This window comes from Musca domestica, unplaced genomic scaffold (assembly GCF_030504385.1).
Source record: "Musca domestica strain aabys unplaced genomic scaffold, Musca_domestica.polishedcontigs.V.1.1 25, whole genome shotgun sequence".
NCBI lineage: Eukaryota > Metazoa > Arthropoda > Insecta > Diptera > Muscidae > Musca > Musca domestica.
In genome coordinates, this window is record NW_026712277.1 from 1,606,586 (window position 1) to 1,620,319 (window position 13,734).

The 13,734-nt window shown below is 37.0% G+C and overlaps 3 protein-coding genes across 3 annotated transcripts; 1 reads left to right on the plus strand and 2 right to left on the minus strand.

The window, feature by feature from the left end:
* Nucleotides 1-3,528: 3,528 nt before the first annotated feature.
* Nucleotides 3,529-4,008, minus strand: LOC131802821 (larval cuticle protein 4-like; the record flags this gene model as incomplete). The annotated part of the gene is made up of 2 exons (XM_059123485.1): nt 3,529-3,893; nt 3,969-4,008. Coding segments are annotated over 2 exons (405 nt in total), but the record flags the coding sequence as incomplete, so codon positions are not given.
* A 3,456-nt stretch (nt 4,009-7,464) lies between these two features.
* On the plus strand, nt 7,465-8,008 carry LOC131802822 (larval cuticle protein 4-like). Its single transcript, XM_059123486.1, has 2 exons — nt 7,465-7,476; nt 7,553-8,008. Exons 1-2 carry the CDS (start codon nt 7,465-7,467, stop codon nt 8,006-8,008), a joined length of 468 nt encoding a protein of 155 aa, XP_058979469.1.
* A 2,750-nt stretch (nt 8,009-10,758) lies between these two features.
* LOC131802943 (larval cuticle protein 4-like) lies at nt 10,759-11,322 on the minus strand. Its single transcript, XM_059123746.1, has 3 exons — nt 11,311-11,322; nt 11,183-11,218; nt 10,759-11,125 (listed from the first exon to the last, which is right to left on the minus strand). The coding sequence occupies exons 1-3, from the start codon at nt 11,320-11,322 to the stop codon at nt 10,763-10,765; spliced, it is 411 nt and encodes a 136-aa protein (XP_058979729.1). The 3' UTR covers nt 10,759-10,762.
* Nucleotides 11,323-13,734: the final 2,412 nt, after the last annotated feature.

Below are 13,734 nucleotides of genomic sequence, written 5' to 3' on the forward strand. Positions count from 1 at the left end.
GATCGGAAGCAATATTTGGAAACTTTGATAATGGATATTTATCGATTTTTTAGGTTGAGGATCGGAAGGTTGAGAATCGGAAGCAATATTTGGAGACTTTAATAATGGATATTTATCGATTTTTTGATAACGGATATTTATCGATTTTTTAGGTTGAGGATCGGAAGGTTGAGAATCGGAAGCAATATTTGGAGACTTTAATAATGGATATTTATCGATTTTTTGATAACGGATATTTATCGATTTTCTTTTTTTGTCGGATTCGGGACATTATCGTGGAATTTTAAAGGGATACTCATCCAATTTTTATTGATTTTTGGGCGCGATACTGGCGAAAAAACTTATGGATTTTGGAAGGGATATTTTCGAATTATTATTTATTTTTGGGATGAAGATTAGAGGGAATATTCGTAAAATGGAGGCAATAGTAGTGACATTTTAGAAAGAGTTTGGTGGAATGATTTTTAATGTTTTTTTATTTTTTTTGAAATCTGATATCTTTTATTTTTGCGGATTTGGAAAAAGAAATATTCATGGTTACGTTATTGATTATTAGGTGGAAATTCGAAAATTTTTTTCATGAAGCAATTCAAAGAGTTTTTCATTTTCAATTCTGGATTTTTAATTTTCTTGAGAAAAACGGATTCATATTTAAAGTCACTTACTCAGTGGCAGCATCGGGTAGAGTGAATTCAAGTCGAATAAAAATCTACCAAATTTAATGCTACTATTTTATTGCTTCATTTCGATATTCCTTTCTGAGCCCATAAAAATTTCAAATAAATCCAGTTTAACAAACAATTAAATTTAGTTTCAGATTTTTTTTATTTGAAAAATTTTATGACAACAATTAAATGCCTGGTGATTTAGAGCAGCACGCAGGTAGGTAGGAAGCAAAACGTAGCAATTTACCTGTTTTAGAATTTTTAATAAAATCATTGGAGAATCTTCCCGATATTTTAAATAAGTTTCGATGTTTTTATGGCGACATAATTTGAATGGCGGAGCATCAAAAATGTGGAATAACAATATTTTTAATTTCGGCTAAAATTTTATTATTTAATCTAAAACCCTTTGCCACAGAGCACCATAATCCATAATAATATAGGGGGAGGGGGGAAGGGTTATGTTAAATTTTATTAACTTTTTTTATTTTACGACCAAAATTTATAGTTTCACACCTCTTTTTATTCACCATTTTTTTTATTCCCTCCCATTTTATGGGAAATTATGCTCACTTCGCTGTTTTTATTGAATTTCAAACAGGTCTTCGTTTGAAGTTCCACGACCATTTGATCGTTTATGACCACCAACTGAGTAAATCATTAAAAAAAACTTGTATCCCGACATATTGGTTCACACGGAAGCAAAGTGGATTGGGTGGTGGGTGCAGTCAAATCTTGTCAAATTTTAAATGTCAAATTTATTTGTTTTCAGTTTTGAAATTGAACAACTGAAAATTTAATTACAGTGATTTGGGGTTTTGGAGGGGGGGTGGTAAGGGGAAGGGAGGTCTTCTATTGTCCATAGAAGGCCAGGAGGTCTTCCATTGCCCCAAGAAGGTCAGGAGCTTATCTATTGCCCATAGAAGTCGAAGAGGTCTTCTATGGTCCATAGAAGGCCAGGAGGTCTTATATTTTCCATAGAAGAGCAGGAGGTCTTCTATTACCTATGGAAGGCCAGGAGGTCTTCTATGGCTCATAGAAGGCCAGGAGGTCTTATATGGCTCATAGAAGGCCAGAAGGTCTTCTATGGCTCATAGAAGGCCAGGAGGTCTTCTTTGGCTCATAGAAGGCCAGGAGGTCTTCTATGGCTCATAGAAGAGCTGTGGGTCTTCTATGGCTCATAGAAGCCCCGAAGGTCCCCTATGGCTTATAGAAGAGCTGTAGGTCTTATATGGCTCATAGAAGGGCTATAGGTCTTCTATTGCCCATAAAATAGCTGCAGGTCTTCTATTGTCCATATGGCTCATAGAACCCCTTCAGGTCTTGAGGCTCATAGAAGAACTGGAGGTCTTCTATGGCTCATAGAAGAGCTGTAGGTCTTCTATGGCTCATAGAAGGCCAGGAGGTCTTCTATGGCTCATAGAAGGCCAGGAGGTCTTCTATGGCTCATAGAAGAGCTGTAGGTCTTCTATGGCTCATATAAGAGCTATAGGTCTTCTATGGCTCATAGAAGAGCTATATGTCTTCTATGGCGCATAGAAGAGCTGCAGGTCTTCTATGGTTCATAGAAGGCCAAAAGGTCTTCTAGGGCTCATAGAAGAGCTGGAGATCTTCTATGCCTCATAGAAGCGCTGGAGGTCTTCTATGGCTCATAGAAGAGCGGTAGGTCTTCTATGGCTCATAGAAGAGCTGTAGGTCTTCTATGGCTCATAGAAGAGCTGTAGGTCTTCTATGGCTCATAGAAGAGCTGTAGGTCTTCTATGGCTCATAGAAGAGCTGTAGGTCTTCTATGGCTCATAGAAGAGCTGTAGGTCTTCTATGGCTCATAGAAGAGCTGGAGGAGGTCTTCTATGGCTCATAGAAGGCCAGGAGGTCTTCTATGGCCCATAGAAAGCCAGGAGGTCTTCTATGGCTCATAGAAGAGCTGGAGGTCTTCTATGGCTCATAGAAGAGCTGGAGGTCTTCTATGGCTCATAGAAGAGCTGGAGGTCTTCTACGGCTCATAGAAGAGCTGGAGGTCTTCTATGGCTCATAGAAGAGCTGGAGGTCTTCTATGGCTCATAGAAGAGCTGGAGGAGGTCTTCTATGGCTCATAGAAGGCCAGGAGGTATTCTATGGCCCATAGAAAGCCAGGAGGTCTTCTATGGCTCATAGAAGAGCTGTAGGTCTTCTATGGCTCATAGAAGAGCTGTAGATCTTCTATGGCTCATAGAAGAGCTCTGGGTCTTCTATGCCTCATAGAAGGGCTATAGGTCTTCTATGCCTCATAGAAGGTCTGTAGGTCTTCAGAAGGTCTTCTATGGCTCATAGAAGAGCTGTAGGTCTTCTATGGCTCATAGAAGGCCAGAAGGTCTTCTATGGCTCATAGAAGGCCAGGAGGTCTTCTATGGCTCATAGAAGGCCAGGAGGTCTTCTATGGCTCATAAAAGGCCAGGAGGTCTTCTATGGCTCATAGAAGGCCAGGAGGTCTTCTATGGCTCATAGAAGGCCAGGTGGTCTTCTATGGCTCATAGAAGGCCAGGTGGTCTTCTATGGCTCATAGAAGGCCAGGAGGTCTTCTGTGGCTCATAGAAGACCAGGAGGTCTTCCATGGCTCATAGAAGGCCGGAAGGTCTTTTAGGGCTCATAGAAGAGCTGTAGGTCTTCTATGGCTCATAAAAGAGCTGTAGGTCTTCTAGGGCTCATAAAAGAGCTGGTGGGCTTCTGTTGGCCAGGCGGTCCTGAATTTTTCTATTTCTTCATTTTTTCCAATATTGAAACAGTTTTTTTGTTGTTGTTTTTTCGAAATATTTTTTTTAAATTTTCTAAATAACGAAGCAGCTAACATTTGTTCAAACAATACTGAAAACTTTATACACACACCTTAGAAACGTCTGCCGTAATTCTTGGCACCATGATGGACCACTTGCTTCCTGACTGGTTCCTCCTCATAGCGAGGATGGGTGCGAATGTATTCCAAAGCCTTCAAGATGGCCTCGGGGATTGGTGGTGGTGTGGGCAAAATATCACCACTTGGCTGATAGCCATTTTCATCGGCCACGTACTGGATGGCAACATGTTCACCTTCGGGAGAGATCCAAGAGAAATCGCCATTATGTTCACCATAGGCACTGCCAGCAGCAGCGGCATGAATGGCATTGGTGGTGTCGTAGGCGTATTGGAAACCATGTTCACTGACATCCGATTGGAAATGTTTCACCTCGGCATTGGCATCATCCGAGGTGGCGGAGGGGGCACTGCGATGGTGGCCCTTGTAGGAGGTTTGGTGGGCGAATTTGGTGCTGCCATGTCTGGGAACTGCCACGGCTGCGGCAATCAGGGAGCAAAGAAGGACCTGGAGGAATATTTGAAAATTGAATTAGTTTGGAATTTCTATTTCTTTCGAATTTGGTTTTCAAACTTACAATTTTGAACATTTTATTGGCTTTTGTCGGAAATTGGGTACTGATGTTGAATTGTTGTTCTATCGAAGACTGTTGATCTGTTTTTGGAAATCATGCGGTATTTATATGATTTGCGAATTATGATTTGAGTTATTAATCACCTGTGGCCAGCATATGTTGCCAGTCGATGATTTTGGATTGGATTGTTTGAATGTCCAACTATGGCATTTGTTTAAAGTTTTAATAAAAAAACCGATGCTTTAGTTTTCCATTGTTCCATTTTTTTGTGATAACAGGTTGACCATTCTTGGAGATAGTTAATCAATGGCTCAATGACGACAAGGTGAGGAATTGTGAATATTAATTTGAATAGGGTTTTAAAAAAATATAGTGGTACTAAAATAAGAGCTGCAAATTTTTTTTTGCGGAGCAGTTGGGAAAAATTCACATTTACGCATTCATGTGAGCCGTCACTCATCGTGGTATGTCGGGCTTGATCTTGGTAGCGACTAAAAAACCCAGCTGCCGACCTCTGGGAGTTACTACCACCTCGGCACCACTTTCGTATTACTTCAAGGTGGCTTTCGGGCCTCTTAGGCCTTTTTCTTATGGCTTGCGTTCAAGCTCTGCTATTAATTTCGAGGTCTTAGAGGGTTGTCTAAGTCCCTCTGCCATAGTATGGAGGGTACATTAAGCTTGTCATTCCGTTTGTAATACCTCGAAATATACATTTTAGACCCCACAAAGTATATCTGTATATTCTTGATCAGCAAAAAATTCTATGGCGATTTAGCGACGTCCGTCCATCTGTGGAAATCACTCTAGCTTCCGAACAAAATGAAGTAGATTGATAAAATTTTACTCAAATGTATATTATGTCTGCAGGACTTTTGGTATTGAAAATGGGCCATGTAGGTCCACGTCTTCGTATAGCCCCCATATAACGGTAACTCCCGATATTCGATATTTTGATGATTTTAGAGACATTATTCAACGGAATTGTTTCAAATTTGGTATTTGAAGTTCGAAATAAATAATACAGCCTATGACGGAAAATTGTCTGTGCAGCTCTAGGTCTTCCTATAGCCTCCATATAACGGTACCTCCCTCTATTCGGTATTTTTATGATTTTAGCGACAGTATTAGCCGGAATTGTTTTAAATTTGGTATTTGAAGTTCGTAATGGGTACTACAGCCTATGACAGAAAATTGTCTGTGCATGTCCAGGCCTTCGTATAGCCCCCATATAACGGTACCTCCCGATATTCGGTATTTTGATGATTTTAGCGACATTATTCAACGGAATTGTTTTAAATTTGGTATTTGAAATTCGTAATGGGTACTACAGCCTAAGACAGAAAATTGTCTGTGTAGGTTTACGTCTTCGTATAGCCCCCATATAACGACACCTCCCGATATTTGGTATTTTGATGATTTTAGAGACATAATTTAGCGGAATTGCTTCAAATTTGGTATTTGAAGTTCGTAATGGGTACTACAGCCTGTGCCAGAAAATTTTCTCTGCAAGCTTATGACAAAAGTTGCCTATTCAAGTCCACCTCGTCGTTTAGACCCTACTATGACGGCTACATTTGGTATTTTTAAGATTTCAAGAGAATTTTTAACCGATTTTATTTTTTTTTTTTTTTTTGAAAATTGCCAAATTCGTTCCAAATGGTGGAGGGTATTCAAAGTTCGGTCCGGCCGAACTTACAGCTATTTGTTTTTAATAAATGCTCGCAGAATTCGGAAATTGCATTCCAGTTTTCTTCGGCTTCTATCATTTTCGCAACTATGTTCGTCACTGGTCATTGCACCTGCTGGCAGTTGTACTTCTGAGCGTAGGTTTGTCCACCGACCGCTTGAGAAGAATGTATGTTCTGCCTCGTCTAAAATTTGTTCGACTTCATACAAACAATATGCGGAATCTCTCTTTCCGTACTTTAACAGATATTTACGAAAATATCCATGTCCGGAGAGCATCTGTGTTATGTAATAGTTTAAATTGCCGTGCTTCCGTTTTGTCCATGCTTCTATATCTGGTACATCTTCCATTTGTCACTCGCTGCCATCATGTCTGCCATTTTTCAAAAGTCTCCTCATTTATTTGAGCATGTTCTGAGACTTCATGTTGGCAACACTTTACCTTAAATATTTACTGCCTCTCTTCTGCTACCAAAGGTACCCGCTACCCGCTATAACTAGTATCGCTAGTCCTACTCTCAGTGCCGCTGTTCTCTGTACTTTCAGCAGTTTCTGTGCCTTCTGTACTGAGACTTCATGTTGGCGACACTTTACCTTAAATATTTGCTGCCTCTCTTCTGCTACCAAAAGGTACCCGCTACGGCATGCAGATGCCACTCTCACTGCCGCTGTTATTTGTACTTTCAGCAGTTGCTACGCCCTCTGCTTATTGAGCATGCTCCAGGCCCAGATTTTATATCCGTACAGTAGAATGCTGTTATTAGTAACCTCCTCTTGCAGGTTTGGGGGCCCTTCAACGTTTGCCATCAATCTGCTTAGCTGCATCGTGTTAGTGGTAGCCTTCTCGGCTGCATTGGTCACCTTTGGCACGAATTATGGCCTTCAAACGGACAATGAAACCGTCACATCGCTGGCCGAATGTTGCTCTGCGGTATTTTGGCCCGTTCCCGGGGAAGCGCTTGCTTGAGGTGATCGACACTTTGGTATTTTTTAGTGCCAACTTTGCTTTCCAAAATACCCCAGACACAATAGTCATCCAACGGATTGGTATCTGCAAATTTTGGTGGCCATTTTGCGCTGGAAATAAAGCGAGGAACCTTATTTTGTAACCATTCTTGAGTGGGTGGGTGCTGAGTGCGATGGTGCTGAGTCTTGTTGGAATGTCCAAGGTCTGCGGCCAAAATCTTGGCGTGCCCAAGGCTTTAATACACCCTCCATCCTCTTCATGCCCTAGCAGATGATTTTATCAATTTCATCAATTATCGCCCATAATTTGATGCAGCGAGAAACATAACACCGTCCCGCTGCCATAGCACATCACGCACACGCATCAGATATCCATCAACATGAGCAGAGCCAATGATGCTTGATGTTATCGTTGTTGTATTTGCTAGCAAGCGTTTGACAAGCTTCATAAATATTTTGCCTATTAACAATAGCATCAAACCTAGTTCAGTGGTTTTAGTAGCATCCGCCCAAATAGAAAAGAAAAATAAAAACAACAACGAAAAAGCAGCATGTTGCCAACTTAGCTGATGGCAATGAAATCAAAGTAGCTTTTGGCAACCCGGTTAAGTAGCTTCTAGTCGTTGGCAAGAGCATAAAAGCATTTCTATGCTAAAACTGCACATTGAAGGCATATAAAAACTCGGCCGGTAATTCGGAACAGCATCAGTTCAAAACTGTGAAGCCTGACGGATTAAAGATCAAAAATGTTCAAATTTGTAAGTTTTAGAAAATTCAAAAAAAAAAATTAAAAAATAAATAAATCAAAATCTAATAAAATCCTTTTCCCCCCAGGTTGTACTCTGCGCCCTGATTGCCACTGCCGCTGCAGTCTCGAAACATGGTGGCAACAGCAAATTCCATGGTGCCAGCAGTTCCAACTCCAAACATTACTCCGCCCCCGGTGGTCGCACCAGTGATGATGCCAATGCCGAAGTAACCCGTTTCACAGCCGATGTCCATGAACATGGTTTCCAATATGCCTTCGACACCACCAATGCCATTCATGCTGCCGCCACGGGTGGTGCCGATGGTGATCACCAGGGTGACTTTGCCTGGATCTCTCCTGAGGGTGAACACGTTGCGGTGCAATACGTGGCCGATGAGAATGGTTATCAACCCGACAGCGCCTTGTTGCCCACTCCCCCACCAATTCCAGATGCCATCTTGAAGGCTTTGGAATATATTCGCACCCATCCTCAGCAAGAGGAAAAACAGACTTTCAAAGCAGCTCCTGCCAGGAGAGGTTAAGCGATAGAGGGGCAATGTAGTTTTAAGAAAAAAAAAATATTTAATAAAGACCGAATGATCTGTTGATTTAACAACACGTTTTTTTCAAAGTTAGTAAAGGGTATAGAGCTTTTAGGTCATCTATAGATAGAAAAGCTTTCAAAAGCTTTCTGGATATATAATCGATTTTAAGGTCCTTCCTTTGTTAAGGACCTTCTTTAGGTCAAATGAGAGAGAGAGAGAGAGAGAGAGAGAGAAAAATCCACGTTTAGTTTTGGTCCTGGAAAAAATATTTTTAAAAAATCGACGTTTAGTTTTGGTCCTGGAAAAAATATTTTTAAAAAATCGACGTTTAGTTTTGGTCCTAGAAAAAATATTTTTAAATAATTGACGTTTAGTTTTGGTCCTGGAAAAAAATATTTTTAAATAATTGACGTTTAGTTTTGGTCCTGGAAAAAAATATTTTTAAAAAATCCACGTTTAGCTTTGGTCCTGGAAAAAAATATTTTTAAAAAATCCACGTTTAGTTTTGGTCCTGAAAAAAATAATTTTTAAAAAATCCACGTTTAGTTTTGGTCCTGGAAAAAAATATTTTTAAAAAATCCTCCTTTAGTTTTGGTCCTGGAAAAAATATTTTTAAAAAATCCACGTTTAGTTTTGGTCCTGGAAAAAACATTTTTAAAAAATCCACGTTTAGTTTTGGTCCTGGAAAAAATATTTTTAAAAAATACACGTTTAGCTTTGGTCCTGGAAAAAAATATTTTTAAAAAATCCACGTTTGGTTTTGTTCCTGAAAAAAAAAATATTTTTAAAAAATCCACGTTTAGTTTTGGTCCTGGAAAAATTTTTGTTTAAAAAATCCGGGTTTGGTCCTAGAAAAAATATTTGAAAAAAATCCACGTTTAGTCTTGGTCCTGGAAAAAAAAATATTTAAAAAGTCCACGTTTGGTTTTGGTCCTGGTCAAAAAAATATTTTTAAAAAATCCACGTTTAGTTTTGGTCCTGGAAAAAAATGTTTTTAAAAAATGTGCAGGAGCTTTTTAAAGTCTCCCAACCATGTAGGAGCCTTTAACGGGTCTAAAGGCAATAAACGATCTATTTAAGGGTATCCATTACACACAAGTTATTTTAGCTTCTTAAGGTCTTCTATACAGAGAATAGCTTTTAAAGGATTTTCATGGATAGAAGAGCATATGAAGTTCTTCCTTTAAATAATGTCTTCTTAACACAGATAGATAAGCTTCCAAAAGTCTTGTACATATAGAAGAGCTTCTACAATTCTTCTTTATACCAAAAAGAGATTTTAAAAGCATTTTTTTATAGATGAAAGAGATTTTGAAGATCTTCTGAAGATAAAAGCTCGTTTTACAGTCTTCAATAGATAAAAGAACTTTTTTTTTAATTTTTTTGAAAGTGCTTCATCGTAAGATTGTCTCTTGAATTTCTTCCACTGATATCTATATTAAAAGCTCTTCTGTATATATTAAAAGCTCTTCTGTGTGTATATATATATATATAAAGCTGTTGAAGGTCTTTCGAAGATAGAAGCGCGACTTTAGGTCCTCTAAAGATAAACGAGCTTTCGAAGGTCATTTAATTATAGAAGTTCTGTAAAATGTATTTCATTGTAAGATTGACTTTTGAATGCCTTTCACAGCTACATAGAGAAGGTCTTTAAAAGCTCTTCGGTCCACAGTAGGCCTCAAAAAGTCTTCTATTAATTGAAGACATGTTTTTATCTATTGATGACCTTGAAAGGCTCTTTTATCTTCGGAAGACCATAAAAGCTCGTTTTGTATTTAGAAGGTCTTCAAAAGCTCTAACTCTTTTTATATAGAAAAATGTTAAAAGCTTTTCTATCTAAATAAAAAGTTAAAAAGCTCTTCTATCTGCACAAGACTTTTGAAAGCTTTTGTGAGCTTAGGAGACCTTTGAAACGTCTCTTATTCAACTAAGAACATCATATAATTGCCCATTCTCAAAAAGCTTTTAAAAGCTGGTCTCTGTATAGAAGAATTTTAGAAGCTTTCTTGCCCGGAATACCCTTAATAGCTCTTCTAAACATAAATTATCTCCAAAAGCTCTTTTATAAAAAGTATACATTTGAAAGCTTTCGAATTCCTCCAAAAGTTACTCTGCTTATAGAAGACCCTCAAAAGCTCTTCTATCCATAAATGTTCCCAAAAAGCTCTTCTATAGATAGCCGACATTTAAAAGCTTTAGAATTTCTATAAAAAGCTTTTCTGAAATTTAAAATTTTAAAAACTTTTTTATCAGTAGAAGCATTTTAAAGGCTTACTTATCCTCACAAGACTTTTGAAAGCTTTTGTGTGCTTTGAAGGTTCTTAAAATAGAAAATGTAAGAACATCATGTAATTTTCCATTCTCAAAAAGTCTTCTCAAAAGCCGGCAGAAATGAATTTTAGAAGCTTTCTTGAATGGCAGTCTCCTAAGGGCTTTTCTGTTTATAGAAAATCCTCCCAAAAAGCTATTTTATACATAGTAGACATTTAAAAGCTTTGGAATTTCTCTCAAAAGCTCTTCTGTGTTTTTTTTTTTTTTTTTTGAATTGAAGCAAATCCTTAATCAAAAGGAAGACCTTAAAAAGCATACAATCAACAGAAAGCCTTTAAAAGCTTCTCCACCTATGAAAGACCTTAAAAAGCTCCATCCCCCTTTTCAAATTCAGAATACTGTAAATTTTTAAATCAACAGATCAATCGGTCTTTATTAAATATTTTTTTTTCTTACAACTAAATCTCCTCCCTCTATCGCCTAACCTCTCCTGGCAGGAGCTGCTTTGAAAGTCGATTTTTCCTCTTGCTGAGGATGAGTGCGAATGTATTCCAAAGCCTTCAAGATGGCATCTGGAATTGGTGGGGGAGTGGGCAACAAGGCACTGTCGGGTTGATAACCATTCTCATCGGCCACATATTGCACCGCAACGTGTTCACCCTCGGGAGAGATCCAGGCAAAGTCACCCTGGTGATCACCCTCGGCACCACCCGTGGCGGCAGCATGAATGGCATTGGTGGTGTCGAAGGCATATTGGAAACCATGTTCATGGACATCGGCTGTGAAACGGGTTACTTCGGCATTGGCATCATCACTGGTGCGACCACCGGGGGCGGAGTAATGCTTGGAATTGGAGCTGCTGGCACCATGGAATTTGGTGTTGCCACCATGTTTCGAGACTGCAGCGGCAGTGGCAATCAGGGCGCAGAGAACAACCTCGGGGGGGAAGGAATTTTATTAGATATTGATTTATTTATTTTTTATTTCTTAATTTTTTTTTTATTTTTTTTAAATTTTCTAAAACTTACAAATTTGAACATTTTTGATCTTCGATCTTCGAGTTTTGGTAGTTATGAACTGATGCTGTTCCGAATTACCGTCAGAGTTTTTATATGCTTCCAATGTGCAGTTTTAGCATAGAAATGCTTTTATGCTCTTGCCAACGACTAGAAGCTACTTAACCGGGTTGCCAAAAGCCGCTTCGAATTCATTGCCATCAGCTAAGTTGGCAACATGCAGATTTTTTGTTGTTGTTTTTATTTTTCTTTTTTATTTGGGCGGATGCTACTAAAACCACTGAACTAGGTTTGATGCTATTGTTAATAGGCGAAATATTTATGAAGCTTGTCAAACGCTTGCTGGTAAATACAACAACAATAACATTAAGCATCATTGGCTCTGCTCATGTTGATGGATATCTGATGCGTGTGTGTGATGTGCTATGGCAGCGGGACGGTTTTATGTTTCTCGCTGCATCAGATTTTGGACGATAATTGATGGATAATATCAGCTGCTAGGCCATTAAGCAAAGACAACATAGAAGATCGGCTTTAATTTCGAAATGTATTTTTAATATTTTTTTTTTAAATCCTACCGTTTAGCGAAGATTTAGACTTTTGATGTCTTCTGGGACCCAGAGCAGAATTTTATAACAAACCATTTTTGTGGAATATTTTGATTTGCTTCGATCCCATTTAAAGGGATTTTTTTTACCATATTTTCAAAAAAGGACCAAAAAGACCCTATTTTTGACACGCTTGAGGGTTAAAATGGTGAACCGAAATAATCCTGATATTGTTAACTATAATATTACCAGAGACACTGTATACCTAAAATCAATGGATTCCGAGGAATCTTAATATCTTGCAGGTGTTCTGTAGAGGACCAATTCTAAACGTGGATTGTTTAAAAATATTTTTTCCAGGACCAAAACTAAACGTGGATTTTTTAAAAATATTTTTTCCAGAACCAAAGCTAAACGTGGATTTTTTAGAAATATTTTTTCCAGAACCAAAGCTAAACGTGAATATTTAAAAAACATTTTTTCTAATACGACAACTAAACGTGAATTTCTTAAAAATATTTTTTCCAGGACCAAAACTAAACGGGGATTTTTAAAAAAATATTTTTTCCAGGACCAAAACTAAACGTGGATTTTTTTAAAAATATTTTTTCCAGGACCAAAACTAAACGTGGATCTTTTAAAAATATTTTTTTCAGGACCAAACTAAATATGGATTTTTTTTTAAATATTTTTTTCAGGACCAAAACTAAACGGGGATTTTTTAAAAATATTTTTTCCAGGACCAAAGCCAAACGTGGATTTTTTAAAAATATTTTTTCCAGGACCAAAATTAAACGTGGATTTTTTAAAAATATTTTTTCAAGCATCAAAACTAAACGTGGATTTTTTAAAAATATTTTTTCAAGCATAAAAACTAAACGTGGATTTGTTTAGAAATATTTTTTCCAGGACCAAAACTAAACGTGGATTTTTTAAAAATATTTTTTCCAGGACCAAAACTAAACGTGGATTTTTAAAAAATATTTTTTCAAGCATCAAAACTAAACGTGGATTTTTTAAAAATATTTTTTTCAGAACCAAAACTAAACGTGGATTTTTAAAAACTATTTTTTCCAGGATCAAAGCTAAACGTGGATTTTTTAAAAATATTTTTTCAGGACCAAAACTAAACGTGGATTTTTTAAAAATATTTTTTCCAGAACCAAAACTAAGCGTGGATTCTTAAAAATATTTTTTCCAGGACCAAAACTAAGCGTGGATTCTTGAAAATATTTTTTTAAGCACCAAAACTAAACGTGCTTTTTTTTAAATTATTTTTTCCACTACCAAAACTAAACGTGGATTTTTCAAAAATATTTTTTCAAGCAACACAACTAAACTTGGATTTTTTTAAAAATATTTCTTCCAGGACCAAAACTAAACGTGGATTTTTTAAAAATATTTTTTCCAGGACCAAAACTAAACGTGGAATTTTTAAAAATATTTTTTTCAGGACCAAAACTAAATGTGGATTTTTAAAAAATATTTTTTTTAGGACCAAAACTAAAGTGTATTTAAAAAAAAAAAAAAAAATTCCAGGACCAAAATTAAACGGAATTTTTTAAAAATATTTTTTTCCAGCACCAAAACTAAACGTGGATTTTTTAAAAATATTTTTTTCAGGACCAAAACTAAACTTGGATTTTTTAAAAATATTTTTTCCAGGACCAAAACTAAACGTGGATTTTTTAAAAATATTTTTTTAAGCATCAAAACTAAACGTGGATTTTTTAAAAATATTTTTTAAGCATCAAAACTAAACGTGGATTTTTTAAAAATATTTTTTAAGCATCAAAACTAAACGTGGATTTTTTAAAAATATTTTTTCCAGGACCTTAACTAAAAGTGGATTTTTTAAAATATTTTTTTCAGGACCAAAACTAAATGT